General features: G+C 36.7%; 1 protein-coding gene across 3 annotated transcripts; it reads right to left on the reverse strand.

The window, feature by feature from the left end:
* Positions 1–6227: 6227 nt before the first annotated feature.
* On the reverse strand, positions 6228–23813 carry LOC105838872 (CYFIP-related Rac1 interactor B). 3 transcript variants are annotated; one of them, XM_012684767.3, is made up of 7 exons: positions 23044–23813; positions 9544–9680; positions 9028–9252; positions 8073–8407; positions 6988–7067; positions 6763–6889; positions 6228–6498 (listed from the first exon to the last, which is right to left on the reverse strand). In XM_012684767.3, the coding sequence occupies exons 2-7, from the start codon at positions 9626–9628 to the stop codon at positions 6361–6363; spliced, it is 990 nt and encodes a 329-aa protein (XP_012540221.1). In that variant the 5' UTR covers positions 9629–9680; positions 23044–23813; the 3' UTR covers positions 6228–6360. The 3 variants fall into 3 exon arrangements, with proteins under 3 accessions (XP_012540221.1, XP_012540223.1, XP_012540222.1); XM_012684769.3 differs by lacking the exon at positions 23044–23813 and adding an exon at positions 17431–17532; XM_012684768.3 differs by lacking the exon at positions 23044–23813 and adding an exon at positions 13282–13644.
* Between the last annotated feature and the right edge of the window lie 461 nt (positions 23814–24274).

Consider the following 24274-nt stretch of genomic DNA (forward strand, 5'->3'; position numbering starts at 1 on the left):
ACTAGCACACATTTACTACACTTATGTGCTGTATTACTTCGATTATTGTAAACTTTTTTTATCTTATCAATTATTTTACTCAAACGAGCAAGTGCATCGTTTCAAAAATTTAACAGTACTTTTCTGGACAGCTAAGATGTATTATTATAAAGTTTTACTAACATCTGTTCATTACTTCTATGTTTAATACGACAATAGAAACTGAAAAAATCCTGAAAATTCATCGATTCCCATAAGAGCCCATGTTAATAAAATATTTAATATATAAATAACTAGTTAGTTCAGCTTTCTGAAATTTTGACAGTCAATTTATATCACTAATTTGAACTTCTCTATAAAGTTTCATGAAAATCTGTTCATTCTAATTTAGCAGCGGAACTCTCTTAATATCGCTGTGATGTGTCTCGTAGCTGCATTTGAAAGCAAACTACCCTTTCAAGTAAGCGCCAGCGTGACGAGATTGAGGGTAGTTAGCGTGTGTCCTCCGATTAGTCGTTTTCCCTTTGACTGTTTTTTTTTTCTCTTCCCAAGTAGTTTTTTGTCTCATGCCGAGATAGTCGCCGCTTTTTTCTGCGTCGGCCAATTTTCGGGTGTACAAACACGGCCCATTGTCGTGGCGCACGCGCCCTCGCCGTTCTCCGTCTCGTTCTGTCGTCGCAGGGGTAGCTAGGCTCAGAAACGCACCCTTTTTCGCCCTATTCTCCCGTCTCGCTCGCACTTTACGCTTCGTCCTTTGCCTCTCCTCGCTGATTCTACGAACGGGATTTAAATATGCAAAGCGACTTTTTTTCAACGCTGCGTCTGCTTCTTTCCTTGTTTGGTCCGCCGCGCCCACATAATTACCGGGTGGCGGGAAAATAACGGACAAAAAACCGCGCGCGCGAGGAGTAAGCGGTGATGAGTTGAAAAAAAGATAAGAAAAAAAAACTGTGCGAAAAAAAACCGATATCACAATTAGACCGGTCACACAAGGGGAGGCTGCGTTACGTCCCGCATAGCGGATAGAAAGGGGTGGCACGATTTAACCGCGTGAGGGGTGCCCACCGGAACTGTAAACTCTGACATTATGCTCGCCCGCTGAGTAGATTTTTTTGTCGCGACACACAAATCGACACACTTACGTCGTGTTACGAAAAGCTTGTTGAATATTCCGAAATGCACTAGAATGTTTTATTTGTTCTATTTTTATTCGAAGTATTTTGCTAAATTTGTTTTGTGAGAAAAATAAAATTATTTAATTACAGTGCATAGAGAGAAAGATTTTGTTAGATTTATTAAATAGTTTTGTTCAACTATTCCAAAGCATATATTTCTTTGGCTTTAATAAATTTTTAACAGATTTCTTTAGATTTAATAAAATTTATTAGAAACAAAGAAATATATGCTTCTGAAATAGTCGAACAAAACGGTTTGTTAAATTTAATGAAATTTTTTTCTTTGTGTGCATGATTTTTAAATAAATGATATAATTTTTTTACAATAAAAACATCCATTTTTAATTTTTAAATAATTATTAATTGAACAGTGAAATATAATAATATGTATGGGAATACTAAATAATACAATAAAGAGAGGAAGAAAACAAATTTTTATATACATAATTTTATAATCTTTTTTATATGTATGTTATATATAAAAATGATTCCCTTTATAAAATTGCAAACTGTTATATATAATTAACTTTATTTAACAAAACAAGTTGTTTTATTTATTTGTTTTTGTTAATATTATTTTATATAGAGAGATATAAATTTTTAAATTTGACCATGTAACTGTAATATTACGTTGCAAAAATTTTAATAGTAACTTGAAGCGATGTTGGGATTAAACAGCGTATTCAATTTGCTTGTAGAATATGTCGTCCTTGATACGAATAATTCTGTTTACGATATTCGTTCCTTAAGATTCGTTCCTGTAATATTTTTTTTCATCAAATTGTCGCTTAAAAAAAAATCGCGATATGTATCGCCGAGATTTTCAAGTAGTCGGTCCGAGAGGCCCGTTTCGTGCAAGGAATTAATGTACAAGGTGTGTCGCGCGGATTAGTCTCATTATTATTCCCCCAAGCGAGGCGACGTCGCATCTCAGGGTGGCAAAAAAGAAGAGAAAAAAACGTCTCGGAAGATTAACGAGCGAGCAGCCCTTATGAACCATCTCGACGCCTCGAAAACCGCGAGAGGGATGAGAGGCGGAGAGAAAAAGAGACAAAGGTAATGAGAGAGGAAGAAAGAGAAAAAAAAGATGGATTGCGAAGAGGAATTGGATATCGCAATTAAACAGTCCGCCAACCTTACAAATTGGAGGTTGAATTTTTTTTTTCCTACCTCAGAATTGCCGTCAGGCGTTGCTGCAGCCCTTAAAACATTGCGAACGTAGAGGGGTGCGAAGAGAGAGAGCGGGTGCTCTCGCGGTACGGAAAAAAAATCCATAGGGGTCCCTCCGCGCTCATCTCTCTCGCACCGCAGCAGCCACCCCGAAAAAAAGGAGGGTGAAGCGAGTTGTGCGTGGTGTCAGGGGATGAGGGGAGGGAAACTTACAAGGGTGGTGCTGATGGTGGTGGCGGTCGTGCTAAAGGCAAAACAAAAGCTGGGCGACATTCTCGGACGCCTTCAGAAACATGGCCGCTCGAGTGAGAACGCAGAAAGGAATGTTGCAATCGTCAAATTATCGCTGACTGAGATCGATGATTTTTTTTGTTTAACAAATGTATAACAAATAATAGAAATTATGTGTGATAATGACTGTACAGGTTCTTCGGTTTTTTATTTATATTTGATGGAGTGAAAAAACGACCGAATATTTATTGTATTTGGTATATAAATTAAAAGAATAGTAGATCAATTTTAAGTTTTCTTTTTTTATAAAATATGTGGCAATCAGAAATATTTGATCGTCAATAGTAGCTTTGCAAATACATTATAACTGTTTTGACAATTTATTTCTTTCAAAACATTGCAATGTTTCTTTTCAATTTATACAAAAATATATGTAATTAAAATTACATTTATAAAATTGCACATTTTTTAATGGAAAAATACTATTGGTCGTGCAAAAATACTATTAATGTATAATAATAGAACCGACTGGTATTTCAATAGTTTTTTCGCGAGTTTAACCATATTTTTCCATAAAGAGTGTCTTCACTACAAATCTGTTTATTGTGTTAAAAAAAACTTGTGTTTTAATGTTAGAAATATACTATTTTTATAAGTTAGTCGTAATATATTATTACTTTATACTTGTGATGATAAACGTAATTTATGATAACAAATGAATAACCGGACACAGTTATATATACAACATCCCAGATAACCAGTCTAAAAATTTATTCATCAGTTTATGTGAGAGTACCACACGATGCTGTAATAGAAAATAGTCTTTTGGTAAAACTGCAGCCGGTTAATAATTAAAAATTTATCTTTACTGCGGCTTGCATTTATAATGGCAAAAAAATCTATAGGGAGAGACCGCGCCCATCATATATAATAGATGGTCTCCCCTTCTCGGTCAACCTTCTCATCTCATTTCGCCGGTTCGACCATCCTCCACCTTCCGCCTTCATCCCTCCAGCCTCCCCCGAGCACCACCCACAGACTCCAGCCCGCTTTCAATCAATATTTAAAGAATTGCGCCTTAATAACCGTCGTGGCGTCACGTAATGGCGGGCATCGGCTCTGATACGTCACCTCTTATTAGGATCACGAATCTTTTGCCTATTTCATCTCTGAACCTTTGCTCTCGTGGATTATCGACTGATAGTACAATAGTTTATGATATTATTAATCGTTGATGTTTCATCAAGTATTGATAAAATACTTCTCAGGTAAAAATAATATTTCTTTATCTTTGAAAAACAAAGAGATCCTAAACTTCATTTATATATCTCATTTTAATTAAAAAAATGCGTATCTTTTCCGTTATAAAAAAATATTAAATTGAAAATATAATTATCTTTAGACAGATATGATATCTAGATAAATGTATTTAGACGTTATATGATTTTACATACTTGGTGTCGCGCTGCTACGATTAATAAAAAAAAAAAAACAAGTTCATTATTTTTGTTTGTTCGCATTCACTTGTTCGATTTAGATCCTGCTTAGCAGATTACTGTAAATTAATCAGTGATGCGTGTAAGAAGGAAATTTTTCGTGGGAACAGTTGCATATGATATTTATTGCATACAAATACGAGCGATTATTGCAAGGTGAATTGACACATCACAGGAAATAATAACTACAGGAAATAACAAGAGATAATTATAGACTCTATGGGTTTCGGGAGATTTTAATTTAATTCAAGTACAATTTGCGCACGTGCGTGCATGTATTACGTGCGATAATAATATTCCTCGTGTTAATTGACATTGAATAATGTTACAAAATAAAGTATACAATGAACGGCACGTAAAAATAACTGAATAATGTGTTTCGTTTTTGTTTGTCTTTCCCTTAAAAATTATCAAGGCAATAAGTCAGGGCACTTGTCGACGGAGTGCCAATGTAACAGTAATACTTGCAGATAATACGTCGTAACAATCTGTATATACAATATTTGAGTGTTTGAGGTTCACTACTAATAAACATTTTACAGTAAATCCTTACATAAACATATGATTTGCGGTTACGTGTACTTTCACACAAGGTTCCACATTATAGTCGGCAAGCAGTCTTCAAGGTATTAATCTCTAAAACGCGCAAGAAGATGTTTTGTGCTATAGAGTCAGTTCGAGAACTTCTGTAAAGGTTTTGTTCCTGCTTTTTATGTTATATGTATAAAAACGATCCTAAATACATTTATCACAAATTTTTCTTTTTAATACAATAGTAAAAATTTATAATATTTGAGGATTGTTTTGTTAATTCAATCACAAAAGTAATCAATTCACAATTCCCATAAAATTTTAAAAATAGTATAGAATTGAGAGCTGATCAACTGTAGTAAAACATATTGCTTAAAAACTTATAATAAATATTATTCGAGATTAATAATTAATTAACAAAGAATATGTGAAAAGACAACGTGACAAAATTTTTGATGCGACAAACTCTGCAGCTTAAAATGATTTTGTATGTTTAAAAGAATTGGATCACTGTTGGGGAAACAAAATGTTACAAATTTTTGCGACGACTGATTCTGCGTTTTTGTGTGCACACATAGGTAGATTTTCCTGCATTAATATATAAATAATGACCGCTGAGATATATTGCGGCCACGTGTGTGAGTTCGCCGATTACTATAAATAGAATTTTCGTAGCATCATTCATTATAAGAATATTAATTATAATAATACAATCATAATATATAATAATAATAAATCACATTTCTGACGTTTTCGTAGCTTTACTATACACTAAAAGCATCTTTGGTTGTTTTCTATTCTTCAATCGCGTGTATACGAAATGATTTTCTAATAATCAACCCAGATCACACGCAATAATATTTGATACTTTCCAAATATTGGATTACCAATATGAAATGAGATTATATACATATACTCGGTGATCCGGCAGTATTCGACTCTGCGATTCACAATCTCACAATCCACCCTCTCGCTCGTTCAACAAAGAAAACAAGAGCTAAAAATCTCCATAATATCCATAACGTGATTAAAGCTCTCTCCGTAACATCTCCAAAAGTCCGCAATCCACGTTACTTTAAATACACTATGATATGCTCTAATTAACTTTTTATCCCATCCGGCCGGAAATCATGTCAATAGACGACTTTGGTTGGAACACTGTACCAAGGGGAATATTGCTAAGGGGAACAATCTGTGGTCATAAAAATCTATTGTAATTCTAACTTTCTTCGTTATCGGAAAAATTCTGCGAATTGAGGACCCGCGGAATTTGCTATTAGGAAACACTAAAAGTGTTTAATAAAAAATGATAAGTATATCGCGGAAGATTTGCCGGTATTCGACAATTCCACGCTGGCAATAACCGTTTGCGACTGTAATAATATCAGCACAATAATAGTAATAATAAATCGCACACGTGTACTTCCGGTAAGATCGTAGGAAAATAAAAGGAACGCGCAATAATCGATCGTTCTGCCGAAGTCGATTGTGTCACTTAAAAGACAGTTATTCAAAGATTTCGAGTATCTCGGCAGTTTTCGGGCAGCTTTCGACATAGAGCTATCCGAGGACACGCGCGTGGTCCACCATTTATCGGACGCGTGCAAGAAGGAAGCCTGATGCGGGTCGCACTTTACGCGCGAAAGAGACGGCCTTGGACCTAGCGCGCCGATCTATAAAGACGGTCGTTTGAAACGACACCGCTTGACAAAAACGTCTGCCAGGAAGTGCGGCCGGCAATCTCAGCTTCTGATGCAGCAACCGCGTTGCTTCGGTAATCATGCAGCGAGCAGATTCTTTATATTCTTCGGCGTGTTCTCCTCGTTCAAATGCTTTGTGGTGTAGCGGAGGGCGTTGAGCAGTCCCTCGCTTTTGCAAGGCGGCTGATCCTTTAACAGCTTCACACAGCCTTTGACCTGTTAAATTTGAACCGTAGATAAAATCGAAGTAATAAACGAAATAAGGTTCTTATCTATCTAGCATTTTATATTAAATAATTCTCTGTGATGTTTTGCCCGTTAAAATTAACTATTCCATATTACAATGTTATCGATAATCTCGCAGAGGCGTTATATGTTTGCACAAATATGCAAGCACAGAATATAGAAAATTGAGATTAACGTTAATTAAACAATTTTTCTCTCAAAGTATTGCACTAAAATTTTTTTCTCGATACTCACATCCACGTTTGAACCCTTTACAAAGGCACCTTGGGGATGTACATGATCGTAGAGGATCACCAGACCCACCATAACCCTTAAGACAAAGAGTTGAGTCTCCTCTCGTTGGAATTGCGCCAGCAGATTCCTGGTAGAAAATATTTCCCAAATTAGCTTCGCCAAGAAATTTCTACTCCCTTGAGGCAAGACACTATCTTTGCGTACTGATCGAAATACAGTACTTACGGATTTTCCAACATTCGAAGACACACTTTTGCCATTGTACCAAGCGTTTCTGTAATGTTTTCCCTTGCTATATCTTCGTTCTAAAAATGATAAAACAGAGTTTTATAAATAACACATTATTGGAAAAGTAACTTTATTACTCTAAATTTACAAATATACTTTCGATATAAATTATATGTATATGTAAATTCTATATATAATAAATTCTTTTTATCTGTTGAAAAGCTTATTTTCTAAAAAATAACATGTTATTGTGAAATAAATATTTCTGCACAAACTGCAGATTGTATTCAAATATTGAATTATTACTTCGTTATCGATGTTTTAATTAAAAGGTTGCATATACATCTGGCTTGCATATATATCCATGGTCGAACGTTTATTTGTCCGACCAATGTAATCTATACAGCGCTCAGGTAATTTAAATCGCAGGCTAGAATACCTGTCAATTTTCCAGTTCAGCAGAGCTATTATTCTCGTCTGCAATTTTTTTTTCCCGTCCGTCTTACCATTATACCACATGTCGATCACGTAACGCGGTTATTTGTCATCGCAATCAATACAAACGAAAGCTTGTTGCAACGTTGTTGAGAAGTGTGCTAAGATAATGAATTTAAAAATCTTGCAAAAAATTTTCACGAAATGGATTTAAATTATTGCCACTATATATTGTATTTATTTTTCTATTTCATAACACCGATGATAATTGTTTTCTTTATAATATATTTGGATCAGTCTTAAAAAATCTTTCTTTATATATAATTTATTACTATAAATTAATTAATATGAATCCTCTCGAGAAATCGATGATAATTCACGATTTTTCTTTAAATACACCGTTTAATCGAAAAGTATTACAATCGTTTAATTATGACGAAATGAATAACTTTACGAAAATAGAATTACAGCAAATAATTTTGCTTCCTCAATCGATCGGAACGATTAAGGGATAAACCGAGGAACCGCTTGGATAACCGCAGAATTTCGTCTAATTGCCAGTTAGCATCTGGCCGGATCAATAATTGTCCGGGTAACAATGGGAGGTCGCGCGGACGGGAACAATGTAAAGAGGCGATACCACTTACGTCTATCAAGAAAGTAATGGTCGCGTGACTCAGAACTCGAAGCATGGGTGTCGCGTGGGCGTAAAACAAGGACATTCTGTTGGCGAGTTCGTTCCCGACGACCAGGTCCTTTTCGGCGTTGTCCTGATGCGCTAGTGAAGCCCTCGTCAATGTTCTACGATAGTAGCTGAAGTCGTTCTGAATCGCTGGCGTTTTCATTTTATACTCGTCGAACTTTAATACAAATTCCAATATTTCTGCCAATTGCTTGACTAGAGCCTGCTGCGTTTCCAGATGTTGCGTCGGCGAGAGATTTCCCGAGCACAATTGCCCCAGAATTTTCGGCACAACCCTTTCTACACGTAATAAACAACGAAAAATTATTAGTTTAACATTCAGATTTATTTATGCGAAGCGGAAATGTTTGCAATAATTTTAAGCAAGGCACGCGTGAAAATTTTTAATCGAAGCACGTAATACTACTACGTTATAGCTTAAAGGTAAGCAGAATAAAAGTAAACAGCATATCATATATGAGAATTGATATTTATATATAAAATAATAGGAAATCAATAAATAGATAATTGATAATTTGAATCTGAAATTTTCTCTTTTTAAAAACATACGTCTTTTCATTAACTTGATAAGATAGAATCAATAAATACCACATACAAAACATAAAAATTATTACACTTTATTAATCCTCTTTTACTGTCTTTCTGCAAAAATATTTGTTAAAATAAGTAATGGATATCAAAATCAATTTTGTATTTTAAAATGTTGTTTCCCATATTTTGCATTTCCGATAACCACCAGTACCTAATTTAATTAACTTAGTGATAAATATGGCTCAAAGCATTTCGCGGATACAAGTTTTCCCAATATTTGTAACCCGATATCGAGCTTCTGAGAGAAAAAGGGCATAATTATTTATTAAAAAAAACCTATTATCGTTAATGTAATTAATGAATCGTACCGAGTTCCAAGGAAAATTCATAGAACCGTTTGAGTTTTGCGACGAGGGGTGCTACGGTCAGATATGCTTTCCGTTGACATTCTTCCGTGGGTGCTGAAATTGCTTCTCTGATTTCTTTCCCAGCTCCTTTGTAACATTGTATCTCCTCCAAAATAGACTCTGAATTTTTCAGCACTCTCTGCACCGCCTCGAATGTCTCACGTTCGATGTCCGATGGTTGTGCATCTGTAGAACAGAAATAGAATAGACCGATTATGAAAAATAATACGAGTCTCTTTATTTTACAAAAGATTTTATATGTCCAGCTGTTATAAAAGATTTTTTAATTGTTTTATTATGTAGAATTAATATGTGTGTGTGTTTTTATATATGTGTATATGTGTATTAATATTTTATTAAACGTATATATTATGAAATTAGATCATATATTACAGAAAACATTAGTATGTGATGCGAGAAACAGTACTTAGAATTAAGAGTGAGCCTTTCACGAAAAATCACTTATGTATGACTCACTTTCGAAATCCAAGAAGACGTCGTACTTCTGAGGGGTGCAACAGGTAGACTCATCTCGAGCCAAAAGACTCAAAAGCTTGCCCATCGTAAGTGTACTGCTTCTTTCGATGAAATTCACTTTATAACGTGAAAGGCATCTGCAAGTCAAAATAATTTGGTTTATGTAATGCGAGTTTTCGTGCAACTCGTTATAACAAATTATCATTTAACAACCGTACAAACTGTGGGAGGCACACTCGTAGATTATTTTTAAAAAGTCGCAGGTATTTCAATCAAATCAGATATACTTTCTGGCTATAGTGATAATAAAGTAAAATAAAAATAAGTACTTATTATGTGAACAAAACTTGTAAAATAACGATAAACTTTATCGCTCTATATTCCACTCTCGCTCCATATTAAACCCTCGATATTCATTAAATTTTATTCTTTCGAAATTACAGATTGAAATTTATCGATAGATTTAATGTTGGATTACAAAAAAAGAGGCAAATAACTTGTGTGCGATCATTATAACTTTCAATTTAAAAACCTCGATTGAAAATGTGCTCGAAGCATTGAATTTTATAAGCCCGGAGATTCTAGAATCAATATCCCGCGTATCGAATCGACGCAATGTGTAGACAAGCACTTTTCTTGCTGAAAGCACAAAGAGAGCTCACAGAATTATATAGCTCGTAGATTAATCTGTGACGAATGCAAACAGCGGCGCACAGACATTTTAATATGATTGAGTTTGAGCTTCAATCGACGCGTGGTAACTTGTCACGATTGTCAGTCCGAGACTACAATGAAATTGAAATTTCAGCCTGTCGTTCGAGCATATATATATATGTATATGCACTTGGTATATACGTATATATGTACACATATGTGTCGAACCATTAATTCTGAACAGGCGATGAACACGCGCACGCCTGGGCAGATCGAATTAACGCGTATCCGCATCGATACCGCGGGACAAATGGATTCTACGAACTCGCCGGCGGAAGAGATGAATCTCGTTGATCAGTTTTCAGCGAAATGAAGCAATCCTGCCTCACCTGAAGCGTTCACGAAGGGGTTCCATTAGGCTCGCACTCCGACGCGGATTCAACGGTGACTCACGTGGGAACGCTCGCGGTCGCGCATTTACGCGCGTATACTCGACGAGAGAGAGCACCACGTCCGGGAGTGTCGAGCTCGCTTTTGTCACTCGCGCGCGAGAAGACGAGATCTCGCGATCGGCTTTACCTATGGTTTCTAAAATTGCGAACGGCGAGATTCCACCGTTCCGCCATACCGGCAGCGTTATTTTCGGCCCTGAACGGTACGTCTAGCGCTTGTCATCTCCGGTCGGCGAGATCCTCTCTCGGTTTCTCTGTCGAGAGAAGATAATCGTGTACTTACGCGGGTTATTAAAACATGCCTTGCATCTGCATGCGTACATCTGATAGTTTTCACAACAAACTCGCGATTCGAATTTAATCGACTCAATTCGATCTTAGCAGATGGACATGTTTCAAAGGATACTCATGCAAAACAGTAAGAACTGGTTATTCCGGTCGACAAACTGACAGTCTCGATATCCTCTCATTAAAACTTCCATCTGAAAGTTGATATTAAAAGTTTATAAATACGCGCGCGAGCTCCCTTTATGGCTAACGAGGAATTCTTTTCCGTCAAAATCGATTGGTTAAAGTGTTGATATGATTGGACCTGGATTTTAAAACGTATACGTTCCTTAAATGTCTATCAAAATTAAAGAATAGAATGATACGTTATTATTTAAACATACATATATGTACAATTTTATTATAAGAGAGATTCCTACAATAATATTCGGTTGCTGTACTATTAATGACAATAGTGCCTTTCATCGATAATTGCTGGCAATATCGATGTACAACGTAAATAGCTATCGAGCTGCAATGTAAAATAAATGTTTGCGTTTGACATTCCTCTGGCGCTCTCCAGTGCGGAACGTTTGAAACAAGGACGTGTTATTTGTTACAACATTCGTTGGCAATTATTTGTCTTTTTTTTTGTTTTAATTTCTTTTCGCTGCATATGTTTTTGATAAACGTGATAAAAATTGGCGAACAATTCAATATATGTTGTATTCCAATAATAATTACAAAAAAGCAATCTATAATAATTGCCAATAATAGAAAGAATGTGTTTTTTTTTCTAGAAGTTTCGAATAGCTTTTTCGTAATAAAAAATACAATAGAAGCAAGAAAATTGTGGCATCGATTATTTATCTCAAAGGTCATCCTGGAAAAAAACCGTTGTTACACACGAAGAGAATTTTTAGAATTTGCTAATAAAATCATGATAGTCGTGGAACAATCAATATTAAGTTGGTCAGAAAGACTTTTTGTATTATTTTATATATTTTATATATTAAATACAAAAAGACCTTCTAAGCAACCTAATATTTTGAAAAATTTTGTATGATATTCTTTTATATATTTATTAAAAATCTCTTACAATAAAGCATAAAATAATTGGATAAAATTTTATTAAAATTTACATATAGTAAAATTTTTCGTAATACTACGTACAAGGTAAATTTTTATGGAAAATTTTTTCCGTGTAATATTTCAAAGTCTTAGTGCATTGTAATTAAAAACGCTCTTACACGTCGTCCACACGAATTGTTAATGAGTTCTACAACTTCTCTCTTACCTACCTACCCACACAGCAAAATATATTACAGAGACACCTTGAAAATATTTATATGTCAGAATATCTGTTGCACAGCACTGTCAGAATATCTTAAGAATGTTTCTGAGATATCTCCAAGATATTAAAGAGTAATTTTACCTCAAAAAGTGATATTTGATTACGTTCTTTTAAATCTTACCTTAATTCTTATATTTAAAACAGTTTGAACTTCATCTTAAGATAAGTTGTATACATTATTTTATTAATTACAAAATATATCTCGAAATAAACATAAAGCAAACTTAAATAAAATAAAAAGTTTAATTGTAATATTATATATATGCAAATATTCCAGAAATATCCTTTTACAGATAATACGTGATATCAAGTAATGATGTCCTGCAAAATTCTACGAATATCTGGCAATAAAATGTCTTAAAATTGATTTAAATTTGTAAGCACAAAGATATTTAATTATACTTCAGATATATTTTGCTGTATGGGTATCTGTGCTAATATTCACAATAACACTGCTATGTGTTCGCGGATCCCAACCTAACGCGGCGTTCTCATATCGTTGTGTTAAAATAACAAATCGGCTACTAATCTAAAACAATTCTTCCAACATTTAATGCTAAAACTCCCGTGCATTCGCTAACGAGAACGACAGAGTTCAAAGAACCTGCTTATCAAAAACTCTCTTTGATTGATTAATGACACGACAAAGTGATCGAGCAAGCACATAATTTTTATAATAAACTACATTTAAAACGCGTAATAAATTATAATTACAATAAATAAAAATATCGATCTACAAAACACCACGTTTCAATTTTTACCGATAAATAGCAGATATAATTGACAGATCAATTTTCTAAGAGACAGCTGATCAAACAAAACGCTTTAAAAGCTCAGTTACATTAACATCAGCTACATTTAATTATTATCTTTATCTCTTGTATACATCTGAGATTAGAAAAATAGAGATGATAGAAACGAAAGTTTAATTTAGCAATGTTTAAAGTTATTTGACCTAAACAAAAGTAGTAAACGTTAGGAAGCAATGTTGCTGAATGAAATAATATTTACAGTGTCACAGATTGACGAGATCGTTGTGATGTTTGCCATCTACTTTCGCAGGCGAGCGGCAGGTTCGCTGTCAGGAACTCTTGGGGGGAGGCTCGAATTCTGGCAGCAGGCCTTTATGAGGATAGGCCGGGAATCCGGAGCGGCGTTAATCGCGTGACGTTTGACGGGACGACGCTCAGCGTCGCGGAATCGCGGCGTAATCGGCGCCGACGGCGCGAACACATGACGGCGACAGGTGCACACGCCGAACGGGACGCCGCCGCGCCGGTGGAAGCGTCACGGGGTCAACGAGCACGCGAGACGGGTGCAACAACTGTCATCCGGTGGCCGGCCATGTTGTAGGCCGGGGGGTTGCTCGGTGCTAGGAGCGCGAGTCCTTCCCTTATTTGGTAAAACGGCGGCGGCGGCGGCACGCTCGCGCGCGCGAAAAATCGATCGGGGGGTTGCTTCGCGGCGAGGGTAGCGAGATGGCGCTTATCGAACGTGAGGAGAGAGAGGGCGAGTTCCCGAACGAGTATCGAAATATCGCCCGTGTAAATTTAGAAGCTGTAAAACAAAAGGTAACCTGGGGCGGACAAGGGGAAACGATTTATCGAACGTAGGAGAAAACAATTTCGGCGGACGATCGGATCGATCGAGCGCGGGAAAAGATGGAGAGTCGGGAGAGAAATCACGATCCGGAAAGTTACTGGGGAGAACCGCGAACCATTCCAATAGCCAATATCAAGATATATTTCGAGAGGCTTCTTCTTCTCGTGAATCTGTCGCGATAAATTGTAGGACTTATTTAGACAGCTACTTCAACCGTTTGACCGAGGGGTCGCGCCTAGAATTTTCGCTTAAACTCCCATAGGGGGATAATCTTTCGAAGTAGAGACGTAGTCGCATTCTGACATCAAAGCATAAATCCCGATCAGAATTTCATACGGCGTTAAAAAAAAAAAAAGAAAGTTTCTTTAGTAAGTTTTATTTGTATTAAAAAATTGCTCAGTTTGTACTCGGTATTAAATTTGATAATCTATAAGACTAGAATATTTTCCTTTTCCTTTGAGAATACGGAGGATGACGTAATCCTGCAGCTTTTTTCCATCGAATCGATATCTTGGTTTTAATCTCACAAAAAGGTATTTAATGTGCGTCATAATGTGCATCGATCTATTTAATGAAGACACCGCGTATCGCGTGATTAGTGTGCTTTCGCGTAATGAAATCTTCACTATGGATTCTCTTTTTGAGAGAAATGTTACCGCGTACACTGCAAATAATAGAATACGTAATGGAACGTTTCGAAACCTGCACTGAGAAAAATTCCCAGAGAATAACGATCGGATTAGCGTATCAAAAAGTAGCAAATGAATATTTAGATCAGATAAAAATTCGACTACAGTTCAATGAAAACATTGGAATGTCCTAAAATAAACAAAAAATAAATATCTATCTATCACTTTTTAAATGGCTAAACTGTTTTTTTCGAATATTCCGACGATTTTATTCCCAATAAAACATAGTAAAACATTTTTGTCCGATCCAAATATACGTTTGTTACTTTTCGAAAGGATAACTTGATCGGACAGTTTTCTCAGTGTGGCGCACGCAGTTTCGTCCACATTATCGATTCCATACAGAGTATACGCCGGCCGATCTAAAAGAATAGATATATCCCTCGCGGAAGACTGTTGTCCAAGATAATAATAAGATTGAGAGAGATGCACGTGCGGGAGATGGATATAAATGCCAAGTGGTCGATACCACGTGCCTCGCACTATTACTATCGGCACTAATACTACTTACTTACTCATTTCACGGACCATTGGGGTGACGACGCCGACGTCACGTAAGGGTGACCGGTATCGCTCGGGGTGGACCCGGAGTAACCCGAGGGGAAGCTAATCGAATTAGCATTCGCGTCGCTCGGCATCGCGCTATCTCGCACTGATGGCTTTGTGGGTCAACGCTCGTCGTATAAACAGACGTCTTCGACGTGACCGACTTCGATTTTTCATGCCGCATGGAAATCCTACGGTAGCAATCTCCCGCAGGGAGGGCCGAGTGCTCTATGACCATTAACTTCGCCGCTATAATTAATCGACGTTTGGTTCCATTTCCCACGCGACAGTGGAAATTATATATATATAAAGAAAGCTTTTATAAAAAAAAAATCTTCCCCTGCGACTTCGTTTCAATCGAATGAAAGAGAGACTATCAAAAAGAGAAATCTTTGTAGGAAAATTAATAACTACAAAAATGAATTATGACCTTATATGACTTGCATAAATATCATTTGCAGCGTTAATCATAAATATTTAAACTTCATAGATTTTTAAAGAGGTTGATGAAATTACATGCTATTAATAAACTGATACAGTTTAAAAGATATATGAAATAATATTTGAAAAGTTATTAAATCAAAACGTATGAATAATCACGTTTTACAAATAATGTATCTCTGTTGTATTATTTTGAATACATTTTTTAATCAATGTACATATTGTACTTACTTTTATATTTAATTCATTTATAGTGCATGTTCAATTATTCATTCTTCTTACATATTTGAACGTTTAGTTTCAAAAATGTCCTTAACTCGAAATAGTTAAACTAGATCTTGATTTATTTTATATGAAAGTAGTTCATCCCAGAAATCTCAATTATTTTTATGGATTTATAAATATTACGTTTTTAGTATTTTAAAAAATTCTAATCTAAAAAGATCACGAAAGAAAAGGCTTTTTTTTAGTAGACATTAATTTTATTTTTATATTCTTCGTTCAATCATCACTTTCGTAATATTTGACTTATTCATTTTAATTTAATACGTGTAAAAGATTACACAGCCTAAATATATTTTAATATTATTAATTCAAGCATATATCTCTCCCTCTTTTTATGTTTTAAATTAAATTATGAAATATTAAACAGTCTCTTTAATCTATTGGCATAAAATGTATCGAATATTCTTGTTACGCATAGCTCGTCGTACACATTTGCAGTGACGTGTGTATGCAATTGTAATGGGCGACTTAAATGTCGTTGCGGGGAGATTTTTGCACCTCTTTCAATATCGCGATTGGATAATCGTCGGAAACTGTGGGCGAAGATAATCGACGCCTATTAAAGGCCTTTTTGTGCATCAATTCCAGCAAATCAATTGAGATCTCCCCGACACTATACACAACCCTCTGGGTTGACATCATCTCTTGCGCATCTACGCGATACGACGCAATAATTTTATGAACTAACCCTCTCATTTATCAAGAGCAATTGCAGTGATCTCCTTGTACTTTTCGATAACATCTCACACAATTCCTTTTTTTAACAAATAAAATTTATAATTGAAATGAGATTTTTCATCAATATAAATTGTCATCTTATACTAAAAACTACAAGTTTTTTATTTGAGAAATTATTTACCGAAAAATATCTAATTTTTAAATCATCAAATTATTCGACGCATGTAAAGAGTACAATGAATTCGTTGTATGCGCGTTCAAGAAGGAAACACGTATTTTTGTCACATAAAATAAATGTAAGAAAAAAAGCGAAGTCATCGTTTTTGTCTAAATGCGTCGAGGCATCGTGCACGATATAAATGTCATCGTACCTTCACAAAAAATATCGTCAGTAACTTATGTCTACAATATGTTTCTTATATATATATATACAGAGTCTAGCCATAAAAAAAGGTCTGGCCGTATCTCTTTAAAGAGGATGCATCAGGGTTAGAGGTCTCTCCGTATTCCGTCTTTATCATGTTAATGAGCATCGCGTTAATTAAAATTTCGATGTTAATTACGGTATGCTAAGAAGGACGATAAGCTGCGCCACAGCTCCATCAATGTTGGTTGACTTCATTCGCGATGAGACATTATTTGCCTTTTAATATTCAGTCACTTTAATTCTTCATGATACTCTTTGGTACTCTTCGCTCCGGAAAATGCGTTTCGATAAAATTTGTTAAATGCCTCTTCTAACAGGGCGAACAAAAGCAAGATATTCTACCGCTTTAATTATAAAGAATTAAATATGTTGGCACCGAGAGACGAATTACCACTTTATTCGTTTCTCTTTCAAAACGATTCTTTTTCAAACTAGTTTTTCTGTTAAAATCACTAATTAAAATATTTTAATTTTCTCTCTGAAATGACTTACTACGGGCAGTCGTCACCGCGAATATCGTTTTTCCACAAAGTGTCGCCCGAACGAGGACCGACGCGGTGCCCGGCAAGCGTGCTCGAACACTGGCACGCATTAGCGCGCGCGCTTAATATGGTAAACGTGCACGCGGCTAAAATGTCATCGAGGCACGCAACAGACAGTGCGCTCGTTCGGTGCGTGTTTCTCCGCGAGGACACGACACGCTTGTTAAATCACACACGCGCGCGCGTGCGGCACGCAGAAGCGGCGCGTCTTCGCGGCCTAAGCGAGGAGGCTATCGGAGTATCCCTCATGATGTGTGACCCTGCCCTCTTTATCGATGAAGCGGAATAATTATTATCGGGGGTTGACGAGCGGAGACGAGAACTCGATATGTCGATAAATAAGGGGGATGGTGGGGCAGGGAGGGGGGGTGTATTGCGATGCCGTACAATATGTATATGCCAGTTTTTCGCATGAAAGTCCGTAAAAGCGAAGAGAGAATACCGGCATGTCTTCGACCTGCTGAAAAGGCAAATCGCACGGCTTCTGCAGACTCAAGATAGCGATTTGAATCCCAAGAAACATCGTAACCCACTTACGGCAACGATTTTAAAGACTATCTGTCCGCTAGAAGTACACAGTTGAAAAGAGTCTTGAGGATGTCATCAAAGGGAACTCATTACGTACATGTCGCTGATAAGCTCGAAACTTGGATAAAGAAGGACTGCAAGGGAAGACGATTAACTCCGTTTTTAGCTCTGGCGATTGGAGAGGCCACCTGAATTGGAAACATTTATCTAACATCTTCACGGATAGATTTAACTTGTTGCTTTAGTTTGATTACCAACTTAATATAACGCGACTTAACTACGTCCCCCTAACCGAGAGATGAGAAATTCTCTCACGACCGTTACGTGACAATCACATAGCGATGGTGGTTGTGCGGCGTTTCTTCTCTACGGTTAAAAATAAACAATACTGGGAAAGGGAGTAGTCAAGTCGTCGAGGAAATGTAGTCTCGTACCTGAGACTACTAATTAATTAGGAGGCGATGAGGTAAAACAGCGAATATGAATATTTGCGAGGTTAAACGCGTCAGAAGAATGCACACTGTTTATAAAGCCAACAAACATAATACGGTATTATTATTTTACACGAATTTATGAATATTAGAATTACAATTTATTTTTTTACGATTTAATTAATGCTGTCTTAAGGAATTTTGAATGATTCAAAAGACAAAGAATTAGTCGATATTAATCGCACATTTGTCCTTTGTGTATAAATTTCAATATACAAGTTACATTATTATCTTATCAATGCTTTCAGATTACAAAAATAAACTCTATTCCGGAAAAACGACTCCCTGGGTGAAAAACTTTCGTTAGAAGTTTCGAGCTTAGATCGCGACATTTTTCTGAATGCTTACGCCAATGGCCAAGCAGGGGGGATATCGTCATATCCCGGACGAAGACAGGAAACCCCCAAGTAAAATCCCCCTCCGGTCGTATGCACGTATGCGTCAACGAGCATCGGCGTACGTTTGATTGTAAATGAAAGCAGGAAAGAAGCGAAAGCGGAGCGATGAATAGCGAAAAACGTGCTATCGATGCGAATATTTCTCGTTGACGATGGAGAAAAAGCGATTGCTCGATGAAAGCCTGAAACGTTTAATTTGAATATTCAATCCCGATCAACATGTCCATTGAATTACAGTCAATCAAAAAGAAACGATTTTTCAAGTAATGCAGGACGCGAGATGTCAATGCGAACGTCTTGATTCGGTAGGAGAATTGTTAGAATTGAAATTGTAGATGTATATCACTGGCAAATGTTAACTGTCATTTCGCTATATTATCTGAAATCACATAAACGTCTTAAACACGAATGCAATAAATTACGGACGTGCTGGGATTGACCTAGAAAATCGAAAATTGCGGTACAAAGTAGATTCGTAATTGGAGCGAACGGCCCGCATGGCATTATAAAACGTTAAAGCTCTGACTGCACGCACGGTTGCCGCGGTCTAATTTCACACACATATATATATATATATATATATATGTACACCAAAGCCGCATTTGAGATTCCAGGGACACGATATCCGTTTCAGTACCCTTAACATTTAGCACATGACGTAACGTTGATAGTTGCCTTATCTTACAGCTGTCAGGCAGATAAAATATCCTCCATTATACTATTTCTATACTTTACACGCAGAGAGCGCGTCAATGAAAGATATCATTTTTTTGTTATGTGTGAACTGAAAGATAATTTAAATATTATCCAAACACACTGAGTATCTTCGGTCCTCAATATCTTGGAATATCTACTGTTCTGGTTATTATTGGAATTCATTAAGAATAATTGCTTCTTAAGACGTTCTAGAATTTTGCAGGTATAGTTTCACGCGATAAATTAAATAATGTCTTATCTAGGTTATTTCATCAAAAGACTGCTTTTGTTAAAACATCTAAAATTTAGCTAGACATTGATTTAAAAATAATTCTTATTAAATCAAAATAATTATGTAAGACGCTTAAGCCGATTGCTAGAATATTAATATTTTGTGCAGCATTATTCATCACGCTTGGATGTTTCTCATAGTAATATTTTGATAATTCAAAAAAATGTTTTCAAATCTGTATCTATGCATTAATAACTAAATTTTTAGATACATCAGCAAAATCATTCTTTCCGTGCATGTTTAAATAAAATAGGTTTTGTAGATATACAGTTCGACTGTGGAAGCTCACTTGCGTTAGTGCTCTGGTTTTCGAGCTGTTTTTGTATAAGTGGTAAATAAATAAATCAAACAATGTTTAAAAGTGTTTTCCAATACTCATGGCTTCTTGGAATTCAACACTCGATTACTACTTCGTTAGCATTGATCTCTCGCTGTTTGATTTTTCGAGAGTTTTCCAGAAATTGCCGGATTTTCCGTTTTTTCTCACTCGCCCGACGTTCGATGCGTAATATCATGATGCATTTAATCTGCGCATATTGTATATGTTGCGTCTGGAACGCTGCAATTAAAATAATGCGCGTCGCAAATATTTTTTAATTTTCTGTTTACAATTAAAATGTTTTTTTTTTAATTTTTACTTTTAATTTATTATAAATAGATATAGCTATCTTTTTTTGAACAATTTTTAAGGATAAACATTTCAAGTTAAACGTATCAATCATATTATTAAACTTCTTTTTATATTTATTTTAATATTAATTAAATATATGTATAATAATTTTAGGTAAATTCTTACTATTATAATCTTGTTAATTTTTCCATTATAACATACTTTTCACTATAAGCTAAACTATGTCAACCAGCAAAATTAACCTTTCCTGGCGGAGAATTAACGAGCCGAACGTCACGTTTGGTGAATCGATTTTCCTAACTTATATACGATGCGGAATTTTCGATGATAGTATCCGATCGATGAAACACGCCGTTAGCAGTTGATGAATCTGCGCTTATGCTTTCCCCTCTTTACGTTCCTGGCGAACGATCGAATGACCTACTTGCTAATTGTCGGTAGGTGCGCCCACGCTCTAATTAATGGCGAAGATCGATACGGCAATTGAATAATTCAAGATTAACCTGCGGTCAGCAACAAATGTGTAAAGTCGGAGTATCAATTGCGACGAGAGCGCTCGGGGATTCTGCGGAAGATCTCAATTGAGTACGTAAAATCTCAACCTTTTAGACACTCAACGCTCCTCGCGCGTTCGTGCGATGTTTCACTCGAGCGAAATAGAGCGAATCGAAAAGACGGGAATGGCACTCGCAGAAAACAAACACGTTGTCACATCGCGAGAGTAACGAGTATAACATCCGCCGTTGTTGCATCATGATTACATTTACAACTGACGGGCACATGGGGCGATCAAGTGCATCAAAGTGCGGCTTCCAAGTTCAAACTCCCTCGGCGCAGGAAAGCGAGCTAACAGGAAAATCGTCGGGGCTATTCCGCTTTGCCGGCAATATTAATCACTTTGACAGATGGGACCGTGAACGCCGTGAACTTTGCGCGACTATACTCGCTCGGATCAATCCGTTCGTTTCGCGTGTTTCGCGATACAGTAAAAAGTTCTTCTACAAAAATGATCTTGTTTCCGCCCGCACAGAGAGAGTCTCATGTTGACCAGCGATTACAAGTATTATTATTATTGTTTTGAAAAAATAAAACTGTCGACGTACATTGATTAGATTACGTGAGGGTCATGCAATTATATCGCGTGCATTCCATGCATTGCATTCACGCGAGATATCACGCCGGGACATCACGATAGGGCTGACTGCAAGAATTAGATCAGTGTTGATAAATTTTGATCCACTTGTCTTACAGCGTGTTAATTAAACGATTTCGCGGCGGTGCAGCATTCTTTTTCTTATTCCGAAATAATTACATTTCAGATTTCAACTTTTTTTTTTTTATCGGAACAGCTACGCTTTTTCATTACTGTGCAAAATCAAATTCCATTATTAATAAATTTCTTGGTTCCGTAATTGCATTAACTTTCTAAGATCTGCATAAAAAAGCAAATAAAAAGGAGGTATTTTATCAATGGAGTTTCTCTCCTTAAACTGAAAATTTCTCTAAAGCTCTTTTTCGTAGAAGATCCTTGAAGAAGCCGGATCTTTGTTGCTTATCGGTATGTTATAAGGCTGAAATCTGAAATTCCACGTGTATCAAGCATAACGCCTTTCTTTCTTCGTGTTTTATCCTTCGCGTGCTTTATCCTTTCGAGGCGCGAACGTATGTATTGAAATTTACCACTATGTGAAAATTAATTCCACGAAAGTCCGCTGCACATACAAACCGTTAAACATACAGAAATTGCGGAGCTGAGAAATACGGTACGTCATCAAATAAATCGTATGTAAATCATTCAAGCGAAAATTATACGATCGACCAATGTCGATTGCTATTCAGCAATATAATTTCAAGTTCGTGAGTCACCTCAAGCGTATATTATTGTGTCCTTTGTGGTATTGAAGCATTTTTATCGTGACGTACATACGGAAGTGGCTTTTTTTACATTATATAAAAATCATAATAGTTACATTTAATGCAACGTCACCTTTTTATGACACGCATTATTATTTTTCTTCTAGAGGTATTTATTGCGGAATAAGTGAGTCGCGTTATTTTGCGACTAAGAGCTGCTTTTAAGAGTTACCGCGATAAAACCGAAGCGATAAGAGCGCAATCCGCATTTTAATCGGACAGCACGACAGCACGTAGAATCCAGGAAGGCAAGGAATTTTTCAGAGAAATTATTTAATCGCATTTCGCGATTTAGATTGGTAAATGAAACGTTTCGAAACTTCGTGCGACCCACGTGCGACGCGTTTCTTGTTTTTCCTTTTAAAGAATAGATCAACATAATGAGATAATAAACACACGTGAGAGGAAATAATTAAATTTTATGAAATAATTCAATTATCGAGCGTTACACACTATCTTCACGTATAATTATGTCATACTTCCTTTTGTGAATCACATAAATCTCGCACGTTCCAACCGTAACATCTATAATCCAAGCGTTCGCTCGAAAGAGCAAGCTCACGATGTTTGTACAGGATGTACACATAGAGTACAAAGAGAAAAATTGATTTACCTTCAGACGAAGCGAGACGAAACGTGGCATCGTTACAATTGAGTTATTAAACGAGAGACGGCCGGACTTTCACGAGGAGATCACCAAACGCGTGTCATTCCTCTTCTTCGCCGGTGCACTTCCGGTGTAACCTCCTGGACAGGAAACCGCACCGAGACTCCCCGAAAAAGGACGATTCCCGCCTCTCCTAGCGACGAAGGAATCCCGTGTCGCAGCAAACAACGTTTTTATCACGCGCACAGATCATGCACGACGTGCCCGCGGACTGTCGCAATAATGGCTCCCTTGTGTCCGCCAGCACTCGGTCAACTGTCTCGTGTCTAATGTTTACTCAAACGTTCGCGAGTGTGTTTAAAATCGTCGATCCTACCGAGCCGGAGCATCGATCGAACCGATCCACTTCTCTCAGCTGCGCGCTTCGCTCTCGCGCGTGGGAGAACTTTGAAAGCACGCTCGCGACGACCTATCGCGCTCTCGCGATGAATTTCTAAGTAGGGGGAGGGGAGGAGAAGAAACTTTGAGGGGTGTCTTCGCCGATCCTATCAGCGAGATGTCTGCAATTTAACTGATGTTCAATAACGAAGTTCGAGAAGGCGCGTCACAAGCTCCACTGAAGCTAAACTGTTTTTCGAAAATACCACGATAGCCGCGATTATATATATGTATATATTTTTTTTTATTAATCACAATTTGTAGGCACGATACAGGGCACGGCACGACTCTCACGAAGGTTGTTACACCACTGTCAAAGCGACGGCGTGCAAGCAAACGCCGAGACAGTTTCGCTCCGCACGGCCAGTCAGCTAGACGCCCCCACTCTCTCGACACGTCACTGCCTCCTGCAGCGTGGATCCACAGCAGCATCTGCCGTGTCAGAAAATTCGCGATCGTACATCAGAATTAAGGGGAACTTGGCGGCTGCGCGGCCATGTGTGCGGCTTTAACTTACATTTAGTTAATTAATTGCCCTACGTCCCGAAAGCTCTGTGCCGATTCCTCGAATAGCAACGTCCCTGAAGCGCTTTGTGATATAAAAAAAATTTAATTTTCGCGTATCAGCAAGGATGGACAAAAGATATTATTTTGTTATCCGACCTTTTTTATTTATAAAAATTTTTTACAAGTCATACTAGAACACTTTCAAATATCTTATTATGATTATTGCTCGGTAAAAAACATCTGTAATTAAATATAAAAATATATTTACAATTATATGATGTATTTTCTTTCT

The sequence above is a fragment of the Monomorium pharaonis genome, chromosome 6 (genome assembly GCF_013373865.1).
Source record: "Monomorium pharaonis isolate MP-MQ-018 chromosome 6, ASM1337386v2, whole genome shotgun sequence".
Classification (NCBI taxonomy): Eukaryota; Metazoa; Arthropoda; class Insecta; order Hymenoptera; family Formicidae; genus Monomorium; species Monomorium pharaonis.